The sequence below is a fragment of the Pogonomyrmex barbatus genome, unplaced genomic scaffold (assembly GCF_055798465.1).
Source record: "Pogonomyrmex barbatus isolate J1 unplaced genomic scaffold, ASM5579846v1 scaffold15, whole genome shotgun sequence".
In the NCBI taxonomy this organism is placed as follows: domain Eukaryota; kingdom Metazoa; phylum Arthropoda; class Insecta; order Hymenoptera; family Formicidae; genus Pogonomyrmex; species Pogonomyrmex barbatus.
The window spans coordinates 4357173-4379320 of record NW_028297111.1 but is presented as its reverse complement, the minus strand read 5'-3'; the positions used below and the strand labels follow the sequence as shown (position 1 = coordinate 4379320).

Here is a 22148-nt window from a genome sequence, read left to right as displayed (position 1 = left end):
ACCAACTCTTTGTGTTGCTGTTCCCTTGCTTCTTTCCTGCGTCTAGCATCTTCTCGTAAAACACCATTCACCTAATTCCTTTTGAACTCCTTTTTTTTACTTTTTTCTTTTTATCATATTTATCTTTACAAAATTCATTTTCTATCTCACTCTTTTGAGAACTAGATGTTGCTGATCACTTTCTTAAATTAGAAGCTAGGACAACAGGTTGGATACACCCAACAGCACAAAGTCGACTGTTAGTGTCGGTCCACAATAGGTGATTTAAGCTTTAAGAAGTAAGAAATTGACTAATCGAATATGAAAAGAATAATCGACTATGATTGGTCAATTTCTTACGACGTAAAGATTAAATACTTATTGTGGACCGACATTTAGTCGACTATAAGTGTCGGTCCACAATAGATGATTTAAGCTTCAAGAAGTAAGAAATTGACCAATTATAATCGAATATGAAAAGAATAATCGATTATGATTGGTCAATTTTTTACGATTTAAAGATTAAATACTTATTGTGGATCGAGACTAAGTCGGCAGAAGAAGTCTAAAGACTTTAGTTAGACTAAATGTCAACTCAACTTATAGTCGACTAATAATCGACAAATGTCTCAACTATAGTTGATTACAAGTCAGCTATATCAGTCGACTTTATGACAACTATAAACCAACATTTTTTATATGGTTATGGCGATTAGGCTAACTTTTACAGAAAAATCGACGTTTAGTCGGCTAAACGTCGACTTGAAGTCAACTAAAAAAAGTCGACAATTAGTCGGCAAATAATCATTTGTGGACAAACCTTGTGGACAAGATTTAGCTTCCAATAATTTTTCAAATTCATCGAAAAATTTACAAGTCATTCAGCTATTGCCTGATTGCTTATTATGCTTTTACTTTTATATATTTTTTTCGCAATTCTTTAAATTTGTTTTCGCATTGTGTACCAGTGTATATCCACTGACTATTTTCAGTTTGAAGAACGGTGGAAATTTTTTTCCATATTTCTGAGGACTTTGCATTTTCCATTCCTAAAATCACTTTCATGTTCTTTCCAAGCATAAATTAATAATTTCGCAGCATTATTATCCTTCCAAGATGCTATAATATTGAAAAAACAGATATAGTTTGATTATGATCGATAATATATTTAATAATTATAATATTATTAAAAGTACATTATCAAAAAAATATGATGCGATAAAAATTCATATCATGTTGTGTTAATGATTGAGTACTCGTAGATGCTTTATTAGATTCAAGGTTAAAATTTCGGGCTTATCATAATTCATATCGTTTAAAGTTATTTGTTGTAGCTGAAAGAACGCCAAAGATTCTTTCGAAACAAGTACTGATATTAAGTTTTTATCTATAAAAAACATATTTTTAACTGAAAAGATATGTATTTTATTTTATTTTATAAAAATACAAATAAATTACAAATTTATCATTTATCTATCATGTCGAATACTATTAAATATCCTTGAGGATCATATATTGGCTTATTTTTTTCGTTAGTACATAATTTATGTTTCTAAATTATGTTCTTTTAATAATTATATGCGCCATTGTTACAGTTTAAAGAATGCCGCTAAATACAAGGAATTACCCGCATCCACCCTGAAATTTCAGGGTGGAAAATTTTTCTCTTGAGTGTCGGTCCACAATAGATGATTTAAGCTTTAAGAAGTAAGAAATTGACTAATTATAATCGAATATGAAAAGAATAATCGACTATGATATGAAAAGAATAATCGACAATTTCTTACGACTTAAAGATTAAATACTTATTGTGTACCGATACTGAGGTGTATTCTAACAGAATTTCCGAACGGCTTCATCTCTGTCATGTTGGTACACCCCAAGCATTTCCGAACAGCGTGAGCTTTAGCAGATGCACCCGGGTGAAGTTTCCGAACGCAGCCTAACTGATTAAACTGTGATCGATGTAGAATCGAATTGAAGACTTCGGTGGAAACTAGACCACAGTGGGAATTGTGAGATTGAATTCACGGAAAATAATGAAAAGAACGAAGATTCAACAAAATAAAATTAAAGAGGATAAAAATGATAAAATGGAAATGGTAATCAAGATCCAGTTGGTTTATGTATCTTATATTTTTATCTTATATTTTTATATATCTTATATTTTTATGAATGTTAAACAGATACAAATGAATCACCTTGTGGATTTCAAAGGAATATAAATATAATTAAAATAAAAATTTCTTTAAGAGCACAATTTTTTTACTTTTAAAAATTGAGAATTTGATTTAAAAATTTTATTTAATATAATTATCACAAAGGTATTTATTTAGAATACTTTTCTCTCTTCAAATCTTAATAAAAACATACTCATTTGACGCGTTTTTACTTAAAACGAAAGAATCCAATAAAAAAACACGACAGTGTCTCGCAAAATCAATTATTAAGCATTAAAGTTTGAAGTTTAATTAGAGTTTAAGATCTGTATCTACTAACTTAATCTTTAACCTACTTAATCTTTAATATATAATAACCCATTTAATCTTTAATATTTTAAAAAAATATATGTTTTATATATATTTTTTAAATTTTAATAAATATATTTATATATTTTTCATAAATGTAAATAAATTGTCTTACAAAATAGATAAGTTTGTGTTATGGTCCAATATCAATTATTTCCTAAAAATAAATATTCTTTGCTTTAAAGATACAAATTCTCTGCTTTAAAACAAATTATTTTCTTATATAATTTTTATTTTTAAAGCAGAGAATATTTATTTTAGATATTAATTAATGTTGGATTATAGCAGATTTATTTATTTTGTAAGACGGAGTTTTATTTATATTTATAAAAAATATATAAATATATTACAAAATTTAAAATATATATATAAATATAATATATAGTATATTTTTTAAAATGTTAAAGATTAATTAGTCAGTATGACATCTTAACCTCTAAAGTCTTGAATTTTAACGCTTAATTTGTTTCGCGAAGCAGACTGCCGCGTTTTCTTTCTTTTTCAGTAAAAACGCGTCGAATAAATATATTTTTATTAAGATTTGGGATGAGGAAAGTATTCTAAATAAATATCTTTTTTTTTTTCAATACAGCATTCAAATTGTTAATGTTTCTTAAAACTATTGTATAAAATATTGTATAGCTTTTGTAAAATATTACTTTCTATTAGATGATATCGGATGAAAGACCAAGACTGAATCTCAAATCTTTACGAAGCCGAAATATTGAAACTGTATATAATATATGTTCTCAAGTTACTGTGTCCTCTAAAAAATCCAGAGATATACAGAAAGAAATCAAAAGGAAAATTCATGTTAAAAGTTAGTTATGAGATCAATAGATTGATTTAAAATTTTTGTTTTTACTTTGTAATGTCCTTGTCACTAATGATAATAATAATATATTTTTCATGCATGCACATATATATTTAGGAGAAAATGAAGTAAAGAAATTGAAATCAAACATGAATCCAGGTAAATGGAAAATAAAAACCATTGTAGATATGCAGATGATGAAGGCAGAATTGAGTCAATTAGAAGATCCTCCTATGACACTCTGGGAAAAGAAATTGTCTTCTAACCGACTGCTTTATGAATTCTTTAACACTCCCTGTGAAGACCTAGCACAAAAACTGCTAGGTTAATAGATTATTTTATATGTGTGACATAAAAAGTTCTTAATTTTGATAAAATAATATATTTATTAAAAATTTATATATCTTGTATCTTTTTTTCTTTGATTTATACAAGTTCTATTTAGTAAGTTTCACATTTTGTCAATAGGAAAAATACTTGTACGATATCTTGAAAATGGAACTATCCTCAAGGGCAGAATTGTAGAAACAGAGGGATATTTGGGTACAGTTGACAAGGCATCACATTCTTATCAGAATAAAATAACCCCTCGTAATTTACCAATGTATATGCCACCAGGGACTATTTATGTTTATATGACATATGGCATGTACCATTGCTTTAATATCTCTAGTCAAGGTGAGTATAAATAATTATTTTATCACTTTTAAATCACAAAGAATTGCAATATCTTATTTTTGTGTCAAATTGTTGGAAATAATTGTTGGAACTGTAAAAAAAATGAGATAAAGGGGAAAGATTAAGACTATTTTTATATATGGAATACAGAAAAAGGATAAATTTGTTTAAAGAAGAGTATTGTTTTCACAATTTTAAATTATGTTTGTAAAAAAATCGTCCATAATATATTACATATTACAATAACAAATAACATTTAGAGAAAAATACATATGTATTGCTTAAAGCGGAGGAATTGCTGATAGGCATCGAATATATAAAATTACTAAGAAACATGCAATGCAAAGATAAAGCAAAGTGAGTATATCATATAATGCGATTAAAAGCAATAAGAGCTTTATATAATAATCCAATCAGGATTTATAATAAGTTTGCGATCGATCAGGGCGCTTTCAGCTAGAATCTTGTTTACATGTGTAATAATCTGTAGTTCAAGAGTCAATCCTTTATAAAGATTATACGATAAGTAGGTATATCATTTAAAAGCTTTAAATCAGAAAGATTACCCACATAGAACAAAAGCTTCTATTAGACATCCATTAAACGTGGGTCATGGATATTTGCACTTCCAGTGGATGTCTATTAGATTTCCGATGTCCACTAAAAATCTATAGTCTTGTAGAAGTCCAATGGATTTCTATTAGACATCGGCATTAGATGTCTGTTAGATGTTACGTGAATTAATAATAGAAGGTTCATGGAACTTCGTTGGCTAACCGATATTATAAGGATTCTTAATAAAGGATTCATTATTTGATGTTATAAAACAGAAAAAGTTAATAAAAAGACTTTTACGATATTGAACAAAAATATTTCGTTGAAGGCATGAAATGTATATACATGTAACGTGCATTGGAACTAATGAAATCAGTTATCATTTTTGTCTTGCAGTCGGTAATGTTATATACAATTTTTTCGAGGGTCATCCATCTTTGTAGTATATTACTTGAGCTCCTTTTACCTCTGAGATCTGTTAGAATCAGAATATAATTAAATTTACTTTTATGTAAAAATATGATAGATCTCTGATCAATGAATGTTATTACATTATCATATGCTGCAAATAGTTTCAATGTCAATGTCCCGATTGCATATGCAACTCCTTTATAATTTAACTTTAATATACAGAATAGAGCATTAAAAGTGTTACAAATTGATTTTTGAAGCTTTATTTGTACAAGAATAGATTTGCAATGTGCAACAACCTAGCCTCTTTGAAAAACAACTATTTATATTTTCTTTTTATCAATTGATTTATCTCATTAATCTGTGCATAAAAGTATTAAAATATAATTGCCAAAAAATGAATAGTTTACGAAATATTTTACATTTTATATTTTATATCAAATTGTCATATGTATATCAAATGTCAAATTTAAACTTCATAACTCAGAAAGTACTTAATGAAAAATACTTTGTTATAGTGTTTTAAAAAATTCTAAAGATTAGCTTAAAAATATGTAATAAAAAATGAAGGTTTTTATTTAAGAAATTGAAGGTGACCTTTCTGTGACCTCCAAACAACTATTCAAGATAAAATCAATAGCACAGTCTTATATCCTCCTTAAAAAGATGTAATTTTTTGTCTGAAACATTTTTTGCTATTATGCATACTTTCAAAGATATCAGCTTGTAACATTAAATGCCTCATCTTGTATATAAAACTGTAAAGGTTATGAGTTATACAGTATTTTAATATCATATTCTAAGTGAGAATTATTTATAAATTTTATTATTTATAAATTTATGTATATATTCTATTTACTTGTTTATATATTTGTTAATGATCGTTAAATACATGTGATATTTCTCTTATTCGACAAAATATGTTTCTTGTGTTTGGTATAATTTATATACAAACATAATCAAATACGAATAAATAAGATATACGCAATAATTTATAAATAATTTAAAAAATTTTTTAATTTTTATAAAATGATTATTGATAACGGATCTAATGCACATCCACGGTGGATTCCTAAAGGACCATCCATTATGAAAGTTGACTGGATATCTGATTTTCATCGTGGAAATAGACGTCCTATGGAGCTATGGAAGTTTGATGGACATCTACTGGAGCTTATGTTTTATGTGGGTATCGTGTCAAATAAAAAACGATATTATGCAATAGGAAGCATTAGTATTAGTATTATATTATAATTTTTTTATAAGCAAAAAGATTCTGTATGCCAAAAATGCACTTACATTGTGACTGTCAAGCTTCATAAATGTTAAATACTGAAGTACGAAAAAATCCTTATGTCTAAATATGTATCTGTCTGATTTCAAACTTTTGATCATTTACGAAAACATATTTTGACTAACAAAGTTTAATTTTCAAGCTATTGAAAAATTGAAAGAAGATCAATTAAATTAACAACTAAAGTTAATTTCTTTCGTTATTTTACGTTGCATCGTAATCTAAAACTACGGATTATCTAATTAATACTTACAAGAAAACCAAGCATCTCCCTCTGATTTTAATGAGCTTTGAGTATAATTTGCATACATTGTTATTGTATTAAAATATAGACAAAAATAAGAGACAATATTTTTTTATATCTGCATTCTTACATTAAGGAGATGAAACCCCTTGAAAGAATTGGTTTTTTCTTTCTGAGTGAATATCATTCAAACTGTCAAAGATATGAAAAAAGTTTTAAACAAAAATTTTACAGTTGCAAGTTGCACTTCATAACGGTGCATTCGAAATTGTCAAAAATGTTATATTTTTCACACTCCCATCTATATCCTTATCTATACCCTTAATTTAAAAACATTTTTAAGTTTTTATAACAAAAATTAAAGAGCATTTTATGTTAAAAATGATATATAAGAAAATCATTTTTTATTAATGTTTAAAAACATATTGTTACGTTATGCCCGCTGTTACATGCGACGCGACGCGACGTAATGTGAAAGAATTTGAAATCAGGAGAACTGTCTTACTGATTGAGTTTTTTATTTTTAAACACGACTTTTTATTTTACACTTGACGAATATTGAGGTGTTTCCGTTTTGAGTTTTTGACGAGAACTGAATTTTGTCTGTAAAAGATCTTCGTTCAAGACGAGATAGGCGGTATTTTTGTTAATGCAATAACCAATAATGTAACACGTTCTGATACGAAATATGGTGATTAGAGGGGTTTTCTAAAAAGGAAATAACCTGAGAATAACCTGGAAAATGTTGATGATTTGTTTGACAAGACTAGTAATAAAGTAATAACCTTGTAATGGTTACGAAATGAAAGTTTGTCGGGATAACTGTTTGGGCCTTGTTTGTTGAAAAAAAGGAAAAGACATTTAAAACTATTTTAATATCGACACACTTAAAATCTATTCGATAAAAAAAGGAATAAGAAAAAAAAGGGTTCTCGAATACCGAGTTGCAGCACGTAACATTGCGCGAATCTTCTGTGGCCGAGCGGAATCGACTTGCCGTTTGGAGAAGAAGCGAAGCGCTCTCCGAGGCAACGGTTACGTTATTTATAAATGTTTACGAGGTGTCTCGTGATGGAGTGAGTTGTCCTAGTTTTAATAAAGTTTTTGTGTTTCTTAAGGAGTGTTAATTATTTTGAGTGCGGTTTCCTTGTGGATTGCGCGAACGTGCGGAAACGCGAGAGACGTAAAAATTAAGAAAGTGCCTGCTGCAGGCATAATAATATTTTTGAAAAATAAGTGAAAGATATCTCTCTATATATGCGCTCCATATGTATTTGTCTCATATCGCTGTTGGCTGTGCGGAATAGCATTAAAAGCATACAACACGGTCCGTCGATAGAGTATCAGCGCAGCAATAATTATTGAAATAAGAGCTTTTATAATAATAATAATGACAACGATAACGAGTTTGTTAAACAATATTCAAATATGTTTATGATGTATTAAAGAATGTACGAAGATTGGACTTTGTACAATTAGAAACAAATTACAAATAAAGAAATGATTATTTTTGTAAAATATCGTTCACTTAATTTTGACGTAGAGTAACTAATTATAATGTTCGAATATATATATAAATATATATAAATATATATATAATATTTAATATAAATATTTTAATATAAATATATAATATAAATATAATATAAATATTTAATATAAATATATATAAATATATATAATAATATATATATAAATATTTTATTGATCAACCTTTATATTTCGTAATGTTTTATTATCGTAACGCTATTATCGTAATGCAAGAAATAGAGACATGCTTTTATTTGCATACATTGTTTATATGAACATTGGAATAAAAGAGTGCAGATCGTTATAATGAATTCGCGATTTTATAATTGAATACATTTTATAAAGTATTATTAACTAACGCGATACGAGCTCAATAAATAAATATCTACTTTTAAAAGTTTTATTACTGTTTATCTTCATGTATTTTTTATTTTATAAGTTTTTAAAGTGAAAATTATAGTTATTTGTTTCATTTAACTAGAATTTTTTAATAGACAATTTATATTAATTAATAATGATAATATTTTTTAAAAACTTTCAGTAATACATAATCCATATCTATCTATATATATTAAACAAGATTATTTATTCTTCTTGTTTAACAAATTTTTTATAAAAGTAATCAGTTACTACAAAGATATGTCAAATTTATTATAAATTAGCTGTATAAATAATTATTTTTTTCTTTTTTTATTTCTATTTTTAAAATAATTATTATATTAGAAATAGATATACAAACAATATTTATAATTTTTAGAAAACATGCAGTTTAATCCGCGAAATGTAATTGTATCATTGTACACAGTTTATTCGCAGTTACTCTTTTGAATTATCCAGAAATTTTTATTACAACTTAAAATGAAGGACAAAATAAAATGTACGTTAAAAAAGATGTATAATGGAGAATATGAAATAGAAAGAATCATTGGATTTTCAAAATGCATTTGATGTACCAGAAACAGAAGAAATACAGCTCATTGACGACGAAGAAAATTATATAATGTTATGTGACATCGTGTAATATTTTGATAGAAAATAAAAGAAGAGGAATTAAATTTTGAAGAAGTGGTAAGCCAAGAAAAATTGAGAGAGTGAAACAAAGATTCCGAAAAGTTTCATCAAAATTTTATCTGATGCTCATGTAAACAATGTATGCAAATAAAATTATACCTCAGTAAATCTATTTCTTACATAGTGTTGCGGTAATAAGATATTGCGAAATATAAATTTGACAATAAAATATATATTGAACATTAGAGCTAGTTGCTCAAAAGGTCAAAATTAAATGAATGATGTTATAAATTTTCTATTTTATAAAAATCATTTTTTTATTTATAACTTGTGTTTAATTATTCAAAGTACTTTGTATATTCTTTGATATATCATCAAAAACATTTGAATATCATTTAACAAATCGGCGGTATGAAACGATACATATGCAGTATCACAGGATTCAGAATAACCATTTATTCTTAAAATGTTATATTCGTGAGTCGATTCTAAGATGATTTTTCTTCTACCAAATGATTTTTATCAGAAGCTTAGGTTTTCAATATAAGGTTTTCAATATAAGGGAAAACAGTTCGCGAATTGCGGGCCGCGTATAGAAGATAAACAGGAGCGGTGCAACTCACTGTCCGACGTGGGCGATTATGTGGGGCATTCACTGCGAATTGATTGCTATACTGTAACACATATATGTTCTTACACGCGTGCGCACGTATACGTACACGCAATTGCCCATGTCGAACGGTGAGTTGCAGCGCTCCGTTTTATTTTCTATACGCAGCCCGTGATTTGCGAACTGTTTTCCCTTATAAGTCAAAAACTAAGCTTCTGATAAAAATTTACAGGAAAAATCGTCGAAAAATGATTTTTTTTTAGATATTTTTTTTAGTGTAAAATGTTCTTCAATTTTTGTTATTATAAAAATTTAAAAATTTTTGAAAATTAAGGGTAGAGGCACGTTCTCTTAACGTGCGAAAACGTAAATATAAAAAATATGTCTCTTATTTTGTCTATATTTTTGTCTATATTTTAACATATTCGAAGCTCTTTAAAATTGGAGGGGGGAGGGATTTCCCTAGTTTACTATCCAGCTTTCTAAAATCTTAAAATTTAAATTTATATTTCAAGCAAATTTTTTTACAAATTATTTCTTTACAAATTTCAAAATAAAAACTAAATCAGAGCTAATCCCTGTTTTTGTTGAAATTGTGCTAGAATCTTTTTACACTCCTCTTCAATCGTCGATGCCTCTTTCTGCGTGAAAAAAAGTATAGTCTATAACGTTAAGAGAAATGTTACAGAGTTTTGAATAAATATTTAGCAGATTAGATCTTTTATATTTACAACTCGAAAGATCTTCATCTTATTATTGGGGTCTTAGGTGACGGATGCGCGGTACTGGTGCGAGCTGTCGATCCCCTGGAAGGTATGGAACACATGGCTGATCAACGTAACATCTCGAAAATTAGAAAAGTTGACTTAAAGCAACATGAATTATGTAACGGTCCGTCGAAGCTCTGCATGGCGTATCAGATTAATAAGCAGCACAGCAGATATTCTGTTTGTACATGGAAAAGTCTATGGATTGAGGACGACAACGTATCAAATGCCATCAAGATCGTCAAATCTACCAGGATCGGAATTGATAGCTGTGGTCTAGAATGGGCCAATAAACCTTTGCGCTATTATGTTTATGGCAATAAATCCGTTAGTAAGAGAGATAAAAAAGCAGAAGCACAAATTTTTTAACTCCTCGAGGTTGATTGTTTTTATAAGCTCAATCTGCGCGTGTGCGCGCGTATTAGAGATTATTTATTTATTGATTACATTTAAAAATATCCTTTATGATTTATAAAGCAAAAAAAATAGATATTTTAAAGAGTTAATAAATAAGAGAATTTAGAATTACATTAGGGAATTACAAAGCAGGCCGACCTAAACAGAGTTTTCTCGTCAAGAGATATGTCGTTCTCTATCATTTTTATTTATTTTTTTAGGCAATCAAATACTTTATTGATTTATATATATCGTGTTCTTAATTTATTATGTAAGAAAAGTTAATAGTTTCAAGCTAATGTTCATCAGCCAATTAATTATTTATTTATACAAAAATATTGTATGTATAAAGTATAAAAATATAATGGTGTAAATTAATAGTTATTTAAATTATAAAATAATAAATCTGCGAATATTCAATGAATTTGGGAGATTGAGAAATTATGTTATATATCATTAATTAAAATGTACGTTTTCTTCTGGTATATGAATAAAATGAATTATTTAATTTTGATAATAAAGTAATTAAATTTATTACAACAATTATGTTTCCTTAATAATAGTTTAATATAATAACTAAATAATAGTTTTAAGTTTACTTTAAGTTTATTTTAAAGTAATCAGAAAATCTATATATATATATATATATAGATATATATATCCGTGAGGTTGTCCACAGTTTTATTTTTATTTCACGCTATTTCATGCATTATGCTTGACTACTTTATTGCCCTTCTAATATTAATTAATTTTTTAACGAAGGATGTCCGATACGGACAAAAGTTTTTGAAGATCACTCAGAGTCATGATCTTGACCACACATGTCAAAGTCAAGACTATTGGAGGATAGTCCTCTATTTTACATTTTTATCAAAGTAAAAAATACTAACAGCAGCGATAAAAATAGTACATTTAATATGATCAATCGGGACGGTGAACAATTGAGACGATGGTCAATCGGGACGGTGGTCAATTGCAACGTGGTCAATATCAACATGGTCAATTGGGACTACGGTCAATATTAATGTGGTCAAACGGGTCGTCACATTGACCGCCTAGCATAGATGATCTTCCGATACTTGATACGGCTCCGTGGCGATTTTCAGATCGATTTCACACTCCGCCATGCACTGTAGGAAAAGATTCTGTGCATAACGTGCGTGACTCAGGTTCGCCTGGAGGAGTCAAGTAGCTATATGCATTATGCGGTCGCATTCTTAGCCTCCAGGCAAACCTCCATTTATTCGTTTCCCTCGGTAGGGAGGGAAATTTTTCTCCGGGAGAGAGTGTTGTTGCTCCTTTCGAGCTTTATCCCCTGTCGTCGACCTCTTCCCTTTATCGTTAGGAGAGACGGGTACTCGCCGTCGTGTCCGCCATCTTTTTCAGAAAGGCCCCTCCTCCTTTGGAAGTCTTGCAGCTTGGGTCTTCGACGCGATATTCCGCGGGATGCCCGGCCGCGCTACATGCTGGATATTTGACGTTTCTCAGCCGTTTCTTTAACCGGGTGTCCCACCTTTCCACAGCGGAAGCACACCCTGCTTCTATCCATGGGGTTGGTTATTACCTAACATTATTGCCTAACATGACCTTTTTCCACGCATCGGTAGCATTGGAGAGGTCTGGCTTCCAATAGGCCAACTCTTGCCGACATCCATCCAACTCGAATATGGCCAAGCGCCGCGATGTTGGTCGACCGTGTTGCCACCGGACACTGCACCCAAGCGGTGTCCATGCCATTCGATGCTGACTTGATCTCCCTTTACTCGGATATCTCGAGAGTCACAGCCGTCCTTTCTCGCGATCGCTTTAGCAATGTCGATGGGCCTGATCGAGTCGTCCAAGTCCCGTGAGCTCAGCCTTAGTATCCTATTTTGACCTCCTCGAAGTCCCTCAAGGCCTCCCTCATGGTTTCAGTAAGTTTGTCCGTTTTGATGGCACCCTTTTGCCCCGAAATTTCGAGTATCAGCGCCTTCGTTATCGCACGTTTTGCTCTTATCTCAGGGATTTCCATTTTTTCCAATTTTTAGCTGAAAATCCTTTCTCTTCACCAACGCCTTCGCGTATTCGCCCGCAGGGCAGATGATGATTACGGCTGCAGTGTTATGAACTCTTCTCTTCTTCTTATTCTTCCCCCCTTAGGGGTTGTCTTGCTCTTGTTGGCTTAGGTTTTCTGAAGGGCCTTGCACGCGTTCTTTGCGCGCCTCAGCGCGCTTTTTTTTTTCCCACCTGTGCCCTCCTGGAAGCTAGCCCAAAGTGCATAAGCCCAAGTTGTGGGGGAAAATGCTTTCCGTTCGAAGCGGAACTTTGAATGAAACTGTTTACTTGCCTTGTTCGGAGGCCTTGGTCGTCCGGATCCGGCGGTTTGGGTTGGGAGAGGGGGCATAGGTGTTGGAGCGTCCTTCTTCCTCCTCTTCTCATCGTCTCCTCTATTCCTCCCCCGACTGGCGGTAAAGAAGCAGGCGATGGGGCCATTGGATTTGGCCTTGGCTGCCGGGTGTATTCGAATGTGTCCTTTAGGATGGAATTATCCTCTTGAGAATCCTTTCCAGTTCCTCCATGTTGACCGTGGCTTCCCCATCAGACCTTAATACGTGTGTTCCCTCGGGATCCCTTTTTGCAGGAGAGGTCATCTCATCAATCTCCCTGTTTTGCCCTGTCCCCCTTCATGAGAGAAGAACCTACAAGGCTAATAGGGAGAGGGGAGGCGCTACGGCCTCGAGTGGGGAAGGTTTGTCTTTGCCCCTTCTTCCTCGCTCTCCCATATGATGGTCTCATCCTCCTTCTTGGGGGAGATGGGGAACTACGATACTTCATCTTTTCCACCTGTTGCCGGAGATTCTGAAGTTTCGATTTGAGGACCGCCTTGTCTCTTCTAGCTCTTGTCAGTTTCTCCCTGAGTTCCTCCATCTCTAGATTACATGGAGGACTTGCCCTCGCGTGCTCTCCTGGTCAAGGTATTGTTGATCGCGCCAATGCTTTCTGTTACCTTTCACAGGGCTTTGGTCATGTCGCCCCATAAGTTTTTTGATTTTTGAGCAACAGCCCTGATTCTGTCCATCGTCTCTATAATCATAGCAATGACATCCAGCATGGGTTGCTTCTTTCCTGGAGTTCTACCTCCTTTTCTTTGATCTGAAGAAGCCCTTTGGACTCCAATAATGAATCGTCCTTTTTTTGGTCCCTCTTCTGGCGCGCTTTTGCTGTGAATTTTCCGACATGGTCAGGGTGGTTTATAGCATGCTTTCCTCGCTTTCCTAGAACGCTGGTAGTTCCGTCTGATTCTGTATTGCTAGATATATCTTTTTATCACGTATTGATACAATATAACTTTTAAATTATGCTTTACTTATTAAATTTATAAATACATTTACTAAAAATGTATTTATAAGGGAACACCGCGAACTCAGACTTTGATTTAACTCAACTTTTATATAGAAACTCAATAAAGAATAACGGAAATTTTATTATGTACACTATCACTTATAATTCCAGCATCTTTCTTATAATTTTTATCAGAGACCTTCTTATAATTTTTTCGAGACTCACGATTTAATAAATTATAAAATATCGCATGCTTGTTTAAAACAGTAAAAAAGCGTTACAAGCGTTATTTTTTTCTTTTTTTCTTTTTGCATAATAATTTGAAATTTGAATAAAAAAATATTTATAAACGATAATGTATGCGAGTCTAAAATAGTGCAAAATATTAAGACGTATTAATAAGGAAACACCCTTGGTAAATGCATTTACACTTTTTAAAAGAGCGTTTATACTTTTTTATAACTTTTAAGGTACAAGAGATACAAAAAAATGTTTGAAATAAAAATTTAATAACAAGTTAATTGTTACACAGTGACATAAACAAAAAAGGTTTTATTGAAGAAAAATTTATACAACAAATTTTGTTGTTCAAATTTTTTTAAAGAATAAAAAATTATGCAAAAAAATATAAGCGTCTTTTTATCTTTCTTTTTATCTTATTATTATATACATAATTATATAATGCATAATTATATGCATAATTCGTGCCCGTTTTCACTTTTAAGATATGATTTTCGAAAGATTATTAAATCGTTGAGTCTCGAAAAAATTATAAGAAGGTCTCTGATAAAAATTATAAGAAAGATGCTGGAATTATAAGTGATAGTATACATAATAAAATTCAAATAAAAATTAATCAAATTTAAATGAAAATTTAATCATTATAACAAATGTAGATTTTAGTATAACAATAAATACTTCTTTGTTTACACTTGTGCTTCGGTTTCGTTCATTGTTACTTCGTTCCTTTCGATTGCTATATTATTCACATCTTTAGTAACATTGTGGATACAATCTTTGCATCTAATCAGCCAAGATTTGATGAAGCTGATTTTCTGTTTCAGTTGAATCGGCACTGTTTTTGCAAGATCGAATAACATCTAATATAATATAATATAATGTTGCGTCCAGCGTGGAGTAAATTGAAAAATTGAGAATTAAGAATTAAAAATGGGAACGGGATACGAATGGGGAAAGACGCGAACAGCTGCTCTCTCGAAGGCCAAGCGTGGAAACGTGATCCTTCGAGTCCGAGCGCATTGATAGTCTCAGCACTAGGTCAACGATGCGAGATGTTATGACGCTATTCCACAGACGTGCGCTGGTCGGTCATTTTCTGATCAAAAAATTTAATTCCTATTATCATGGATAGATCTCATGCGATCAGTGGGATGGGGAAAATGAGACAAGAGGTTTTATAAGAAATAAAGAGAAATTAAAATTAAATTAAATGTTTAATATGGTTAATATTGTACATGTTTTAAGAAGCAAGAGAAATGATGTAAGCGAGTAGTGTACATGTATCTTATCGCGGGTGTTACAAACATTCGGCGGCCATCGGGTAGGATTTCTAATAGAGAGAGTGTGTAAGAGTGTATCAAGCGATGATCCTATCCGATAATACATTACAAAATATATTTTGGGAATAAACTTAAATTAATAAAAACGAAAAATTGACATTATTTAATTAATATGTATGTGTGTATATAATGGAAAATTAAGGAATTTGTTCTGGAAGAGGGGTTGAGAGATCAAATAGTTCCGGAAAATCTATTTCAAGAGGAAACAAGGGTTTTCCATCATTGGAGAATAAAGGACGGGAGATAGAGATTCGAAATCGATTATAGATTCAGGATCAAATGGATAGTATGGATTTCCAGCGGTAGAAAACTCGGGGAAAAGCTGGGAAAATGAATCGAGAGGAGATTCAGAAGAGGTTGATGGTAACGGTTCGGTCGATTGTTTCGTCGATTAATTGTTTCGTTTTACTTGCTTGTTTCTGACTTTGAATGCCCGCCAGGCTCCACTATAATGACGATGGGGTCGTTTTAATAGACGGTCAGATTTTCGATTTTTAGAAGGCGGTAGTTCTATTTGATTCAGTACGGGGGAAAGGAAAAAATGAAATCAGAAATTTCGCATATAATAAGAGTAGGAAAGGAACTATGAAAAACAGAGACAGAGAAATGCGTAAATGCGTAGAAAGAATCCGGGAGCCTTCGAAAGCTTTCTGGAGGTGTGCAGCGGAGAGAGAGAGAGAGAGAGAGAGAGAGAGAGAGAGAGAGAGAGAGAGAGAGAGAGAGAGAGAGAGAGAGAGAGAGAGAGAGAGAGAGAGAGAGAGAGAGAGAGAGAGAGAGAGAGAGAGAGAGAGAGAGAGAGAGAGAGAGAGAGAGAGAGAGAGAGAGAGAGAGAGAGAGAGAGAGAGAGAGAGAGAGAGAGAGAGAAGGGTAGAAGAAAGGTAAGAGGGAAGAGGATAAAGAAAAGAGAGATATAGGCTTTAAATAAGGTGAAATAAAAATTCGAAAATTATAATGAGATTATTCATGATCAACAAAGACTTACTGATAATTGATCAAAATCTGAAGAATGAGACTGGATATTCTTCTGGAGGATCGACTTGCTCACTGCTTTTAATTTATTAACTGAATAAGATTAGATAATATTGAATCAAATTATTACTGGATTAATTTTTTTTAGAAAATAATGTTGGACGAAAATGAGTGCTTAATGTACTGGATGAAAATTTAGAACATAATGCCCGATAAATGCCTCTGTACTGAATGAAAAAATGAAATTAAGTATCCGTGCGCTCTGAGACAGTCTCGTTTTATAGTTTGATTCTTGTAGAGGAGGCATATTGATTTTGGGAATCTGGAGTAGCTAGACGGAGTAAGACAGGATCCGACCTAGACAGGATGTTTACATTAGATAACGTGTCTCGCTCGTGTTCGTTGTATGCTTATACTTAATATACAGACTTGCAACAGATTCAACTTGAGGATTTATAATATTTAATAATATTTTTTTCTTATTAAATAAAAAGCTCGTTTTAATATTCTTGAATAGTTGGAGTGGTTATAATTCTCTTGCTTTTTGTCTGCTTATCTTATTAATGAAAGATCGGAGTCAATATTCTTGTATAAGAGAAAAAATATCTATTATTAATAACGCTTTTGGAGAAAGAAAAGAATCGTGGAGTTCACTGGACGTAACAATAACAAAATAATGTATAACAAAATAAAAGTAAAACAGAAATTGTATTAAAAAATAATTATAATTATTATTATAATTATAATTTTAAAAATATTAGTAAGATATTAGTTAGAATATAATCTATCACATTTAAAGCAAAAATTTTTTCCGAAGATAGGATACGTATAGGATACATATAGAAAAAAAAGAATTTACCCAAAATGACCGAAGTTATCGCTAAATTTTTGAAAGCTTTCTTTTTTTAAGTCCCTTTTCAAAAATATAGCATTCCAACTTCACTTGTGAACACTCTGTACATAATTCTTTTCGTGACTTCTTTAGCATTGAAGCCGCCAACGTGACTTAATTCCATAATCTAAAATAATTTGAAGAATCGTTACAAAAGTATTAATAACTATCAATGACTACGTATACATTCAACTAATTATTTAATTAAAAATTGATATAATTAATTGATATAATTGATTTAATTAAAAATTGATACAAATATATCAATTTTTTTTTTATTTTCAGCATCGACATTAAACCACTGTTCTAATTTAGCTAATGTTTGTTCATTTACTGGAAACAAATAGACGACATATGGAAAATTATTGACAGTTATCGTCGACTCATCTTGATTTTTTTTTAAATAAAAAAACTATATTTTCTATCACATCGCTCCATTTCAAGTGTATAGCGTTCAGTTTTAACACTTACTTCTGAAAACTTAAAATTTACAAATCGAATTAGTTGTATTTTTAATCACAATTATGAAAATTGTTGATATAATACTTTTTTATACTCAACATCGAAAATTTACTTTTATAGCTGTCCGTTGTTAACGGAAAGTTAACTGCAGAGCGAACAAAAATGTTATTGCCGCTCGCCAAATTGAAAGTAAATTTTTTTAATAGGTGACAAGAAACAAAAATTAAGATAATAAATTGCACTTTTTTTAAATTATAATACGATCTTTTTACTATTCAATTGCTTTCAAAACGGTTTGCTCGAAATGTTTTCACATTACAACATATTATTCTTATATTATTGTGAAGAGTTTAAAATAAAAAATGGAAACATAATCATGAAAAACTTTAATTATTAGAAATCTCTTTTAATAATGTAATTGTTGTAGGACGCAACAATTTTTAATTATCCCTGGCTGAAGTGATATTTTTCGCAATGTATATTTTCTATAGGGAGGATAATAAAATTGATTTTAATCAATATCAAAATATTGATTATCGAATTGTTATAAAACTATTACGTTGGAAGACCGCTTGTAATAGCGCGGTGATATAATTATTTGAATTTATTTCATTTAAAAAATTTAGCAACCAAGATCCTGCTTGATGAAAAAATAGCTATATTTCTCGTTGTAGTTTGTTAACATAGTAGTTAACATGTACTTGGCTTGTATCTACGCAATGTTAATTTTAATTACTTCAGTTACTTTCAATTTTAATCAACAACCGTGTTCAACCGTGTTTATTTTATTATTATTTTAATTTATTAACTATGGAGAAGTTTCATCTGTCTATAACAGTTATATAACAGATATATAAAATTTTAACGTTTAAATTCTTTTTTATTTAACAATTTATAACAATTAATAATGATCTAAGAATGACATATTCTAACATTGAAATATCGAGCAAATTGTTTTTAAAGTAATTGGGTAATGAAAAGATCATTACCATATTTGTGACTAAAAAAGACTACAATTGTTTATTATTTTCTAGACTACATTTGTTTATTATATTAAACTGCTACGATAGAATTTAGAAAACCAAAAACAAAAATATTTTGGAAACTAGCATAGGTAATTTGAAAGAATAGACAAAAATGAATACAATAGTTTCCTCTTTTTTTTCTCATAGAAAAAAATCTAAAAAAGCTAACTTTTTGATGAGCATAGAAAAAAAGTACTATTTTTTATGCGTCGAGCATAAAGAGACTTTTATGCTCGAACATACATGTTTGCAGCACTCACTTAAAATATCTCTTTTCGTTCTTAATACAAAATGTATTATTAAAGTATTAATTTAATTGTATCTTCTAGAAATGTATTCTTCTAGAAATTTTACATTCAGTTGTTGATTTAGTTACACTCTCGACTGACAAACTGAACTAAATTATTATCTTGAGGAATAGTAAAATTAATTATGATAAAAATTCTACAATACTATTTCTGGGGAAAATAAATGTTTACCCATATGTTAAACCATTTGTTATAAAGATGTTTGGAGAGGGATAAATATTAGTACCGTGACAAATCAGACGATTCAATATCGGACAAATCTTTTGATTTTTTTTTTCTTTCTTCGTTTATTATATTGCCGTTTTGTTTAAGTGATCACTTTGTGACGAAAAATCAGACGTATGTTTGACCTTATTCGCTTTTCTTTGAGCAAAGATAGATCTTCTAAAAACAATATTAAAGATTTTCATGACCGTACATAATAAATATAAAAAGTATCAAGTAAAATTGCTGTCTTTGTTTGGAAATTGATTAAGTTGCAAAATAGTCTCTTAATTTTTCATTTATTAACTTTATTTCAATAAAAAGTATACTCATATTTAATTATATAAATAAAAAATATTTTACAGGATATACATCTTATTGTAGCTACCTGTGTAAAATGACAACTTTATGACAATTTCAGTCATATTGTGGTGCTTGCCTAAATTTTATAAAATCATTAATTTTCTTTGATTTCCATCTTCGATTTCGATGAAGATCACTTGCATTTTGTATTTTCTGAATATCAAATTTTTAGCACTGTTTCCATAGTTCATCTTCATCTTCAAATTTGATAACATATCAACTTATTTGCAAGTGAGATGTTAATTTGTTTACAATTATTGTATATATTCAGTAAAAAAGATAATTGTATAAGATAAAGTTATAAAACATAATGGATATATTAGATAAAAAAATATATTAATTTTAATATATTAATTTTAACTAGACAATATAATTGTATATTTGTATAACTGTATATTTTTTTATAAAGTTTTTAATGTAATGTAAACTAAAAGTTACGTGTAAAAATATATTTTTTCACAAATAAAAATTCATTAAAACCAATGGTTTTAAAAATGCATTAAAACCATGATTTAAATCAATGGTTTAAATCACTTAATTTAGACTAAACCAATCTTGTCACTTTGATTTATAAATGTAACATTGGAAATGAGATATATCGATTATTGGGAATAAGAACTACTAATTTTTTATTGCGTAATAGATTCACATTTTCAATAAACTATCAACTTTTCGAATATATTGTATATCAAAAAGGACTGATGAACATGATTTAGTATAAAAAATCTTCATGTCTTTTATATATGTATTCTACAACATTTTAACATTTTCATAGCAACAAAAATTTTTTACTTCAACAATAGTTTTATCCTTAAGTTCGATAAATCTATCAGCCTCTTTTGAAATGTGTATGCAATAGTTGACAGTTTGATATTTTTTATACTGAAGTGAAATACAACTCTCGATTTAAAAGCTTTTATGATTCTATATTTAATTTTGTAGGAGTCTTAATTGATTCTGTAACAGATTCTATAATATTCTTTTCTTCAACAATTTGACGTATTACTTTTTCTAATGTGTGAGAAGATTTTCTAATTTTTTTTTTCAGAAAAATGCATAATTGCATAAAAAATATAATAAAATATAAATATATATAATGTATATAATTTTCAAAAATGAAAGCAAAATAAAATTATCGAATGAACCAAATAATGTAACACAATCAAATGCAAAAAGTTATGAATGTTATGTGAAATAAATGTTGGCCCATAATTTTTGCGAATTTATAATAAAATATTACGAATAGATTATGAGCATATGAAATATAATTTTCATAACAAGAATAATATTAACTGATCAATATTGAAGTAGTACAATACTGGATACAATAAAATTATTATAAAATAATAATTAGTAACATAGGTTTCGTGGCAAGCAGGATCTTGGTTGCTAAATTTTTATATAAAATAAATTCAATAATTATGTCACCAACTACGTGCCATTTAATTTAACACTTTCAACGTAGTGGTTCTATAATAATTTGATATAAAATAATTTTTTATATCAATTAAAATCCCTTTTATTATCCCTTTCACGCGAATTATATATTGCGAAAAATATTACCTCAACCAGGGATCGAACCTGGATCGTCTGCTTTCCGGGCATCTTATCCATTAGACCAAGGCTCGGCAAAACGCTAAAATTGGGCACGGGCGAGTTGTGCACATCTCAGGAGCGTATCGAATATTTTTTGTACTTTGGGATAAAGTTGCGCATTTCACTTACAAGAATAGCGTTGCATGTATATATAAACAAGTATAGTGTATAATAGTCTTAAATTATTAGTACTCGAATCTTTGTAATATCATAAAATTTGTTTATAACAGTTTAGCTAAACCGTTTAAGGATGAAATATGCAAAAATATGTTGTAATATATAGAATTCAAAATGCAGTAAGTTCTTATGAATTCAACTTACATCTAGTTAATTTTTTTATTAGTCTAATAAAAAGAATTGTTTATTTAATGTTGTTGTAAGAATTGTTTATTTAAAATATAGATAGTTATTATTTCATGCTAATTCTGAGGTCTAAATTTGGGCGACACAATATTTTTTGACTCCTTGAATAGCACGTTCAACGAATAGACGTACTTGCTATCCTCTCTCCTCACTTTATTGCGCCTAGCGGTCTAACGCTAGCTCCAGCGCGCTCACTGTTGCTCGCGAGCATTTGGGCGCTCACGAGCAGTGCTCACTTGCTAACCTCT

General features: G+C 30.0%; 1 protein-coding gene and 1 pseudogene across 10 annotated transcripts; one reads left to right on the top strand and one right to left on the bottom strand.

Annotated features, from left to right (window-relative positions):
* Positions 1–1896: 1896 nt before the first annotated feature.
* Positions 1897–11360, top strand: LOC105424491 (uncharacterized). Of its 10 annotated transcripts, none has more exons than XR_016138581.1 (7): positions 1897–2081; positions 3177–3327; positions 3439–3645; positions 3790–3999; positions 4260–4356; positions 8839–9101; positions 10423–10563. XR_016138581.1 is itself a non-coding variant. In XM_089073782.1 (6 exons), exons 1-6 carry the CDS (start codon positions 2019–2021, stop codon positions 10522–10524), a joined length of 840 nt encoding a protein of 279 aa, XP_088929908.1. In that variant the 5' UTR covers positions 1898–2018; the 3' UTR covers positions 10525–10668. The 10 variants fall into 10 exon arrangements, 6 of the variants coding, with proteins under 6 accessions (XP_088929908.1, XP_088929909.1, XP_088929910.1 ...); XR_016138582.1 differs by having other exon boundaries at positions 1898–2081; positions 4287–4356; XR_016138583.1 differs by lacking the exon at positions 8839–9101 and adding an exon at positions 6044–6150 and having other exon boundaries at positions 1898–2081; positions 10423–10562.
* A 3064-nt stretch (positions 11361–14424) lies between these two features.
* Positions 14425–21546, bottom strand: LOC148937275 (uncharacterized; annotated as a pseudogene).
* Between the last annotated feature and the right edge of the window lie 602 nt (positions 21547–22148).

Excerpts from the sequence above, each read along its gene's own strand:
- LOC105424491 (XM_025217552.2), top strand. The coding sequence starts at position 2,019 with ATGAAAAGAACGAAGATTCAACAAAATAAAATTAAAGAGGATAAAAAT. Across the intron at positions 2,082-3,176 it reads AAAATGATAAAATGGAAATG|ATGATATCGGATGAAAGACC; the intron begins GTAATCAAGATC and ends ACTTTCTATTAG. Across the intron at positions 3,328-3,438 it reads AAGGAAAATTCATGTTAAAA|GAGAAAATGAAGTAAAGAAA; the intron begins GTTAGTTATGAG and ends ATATATATTTAG.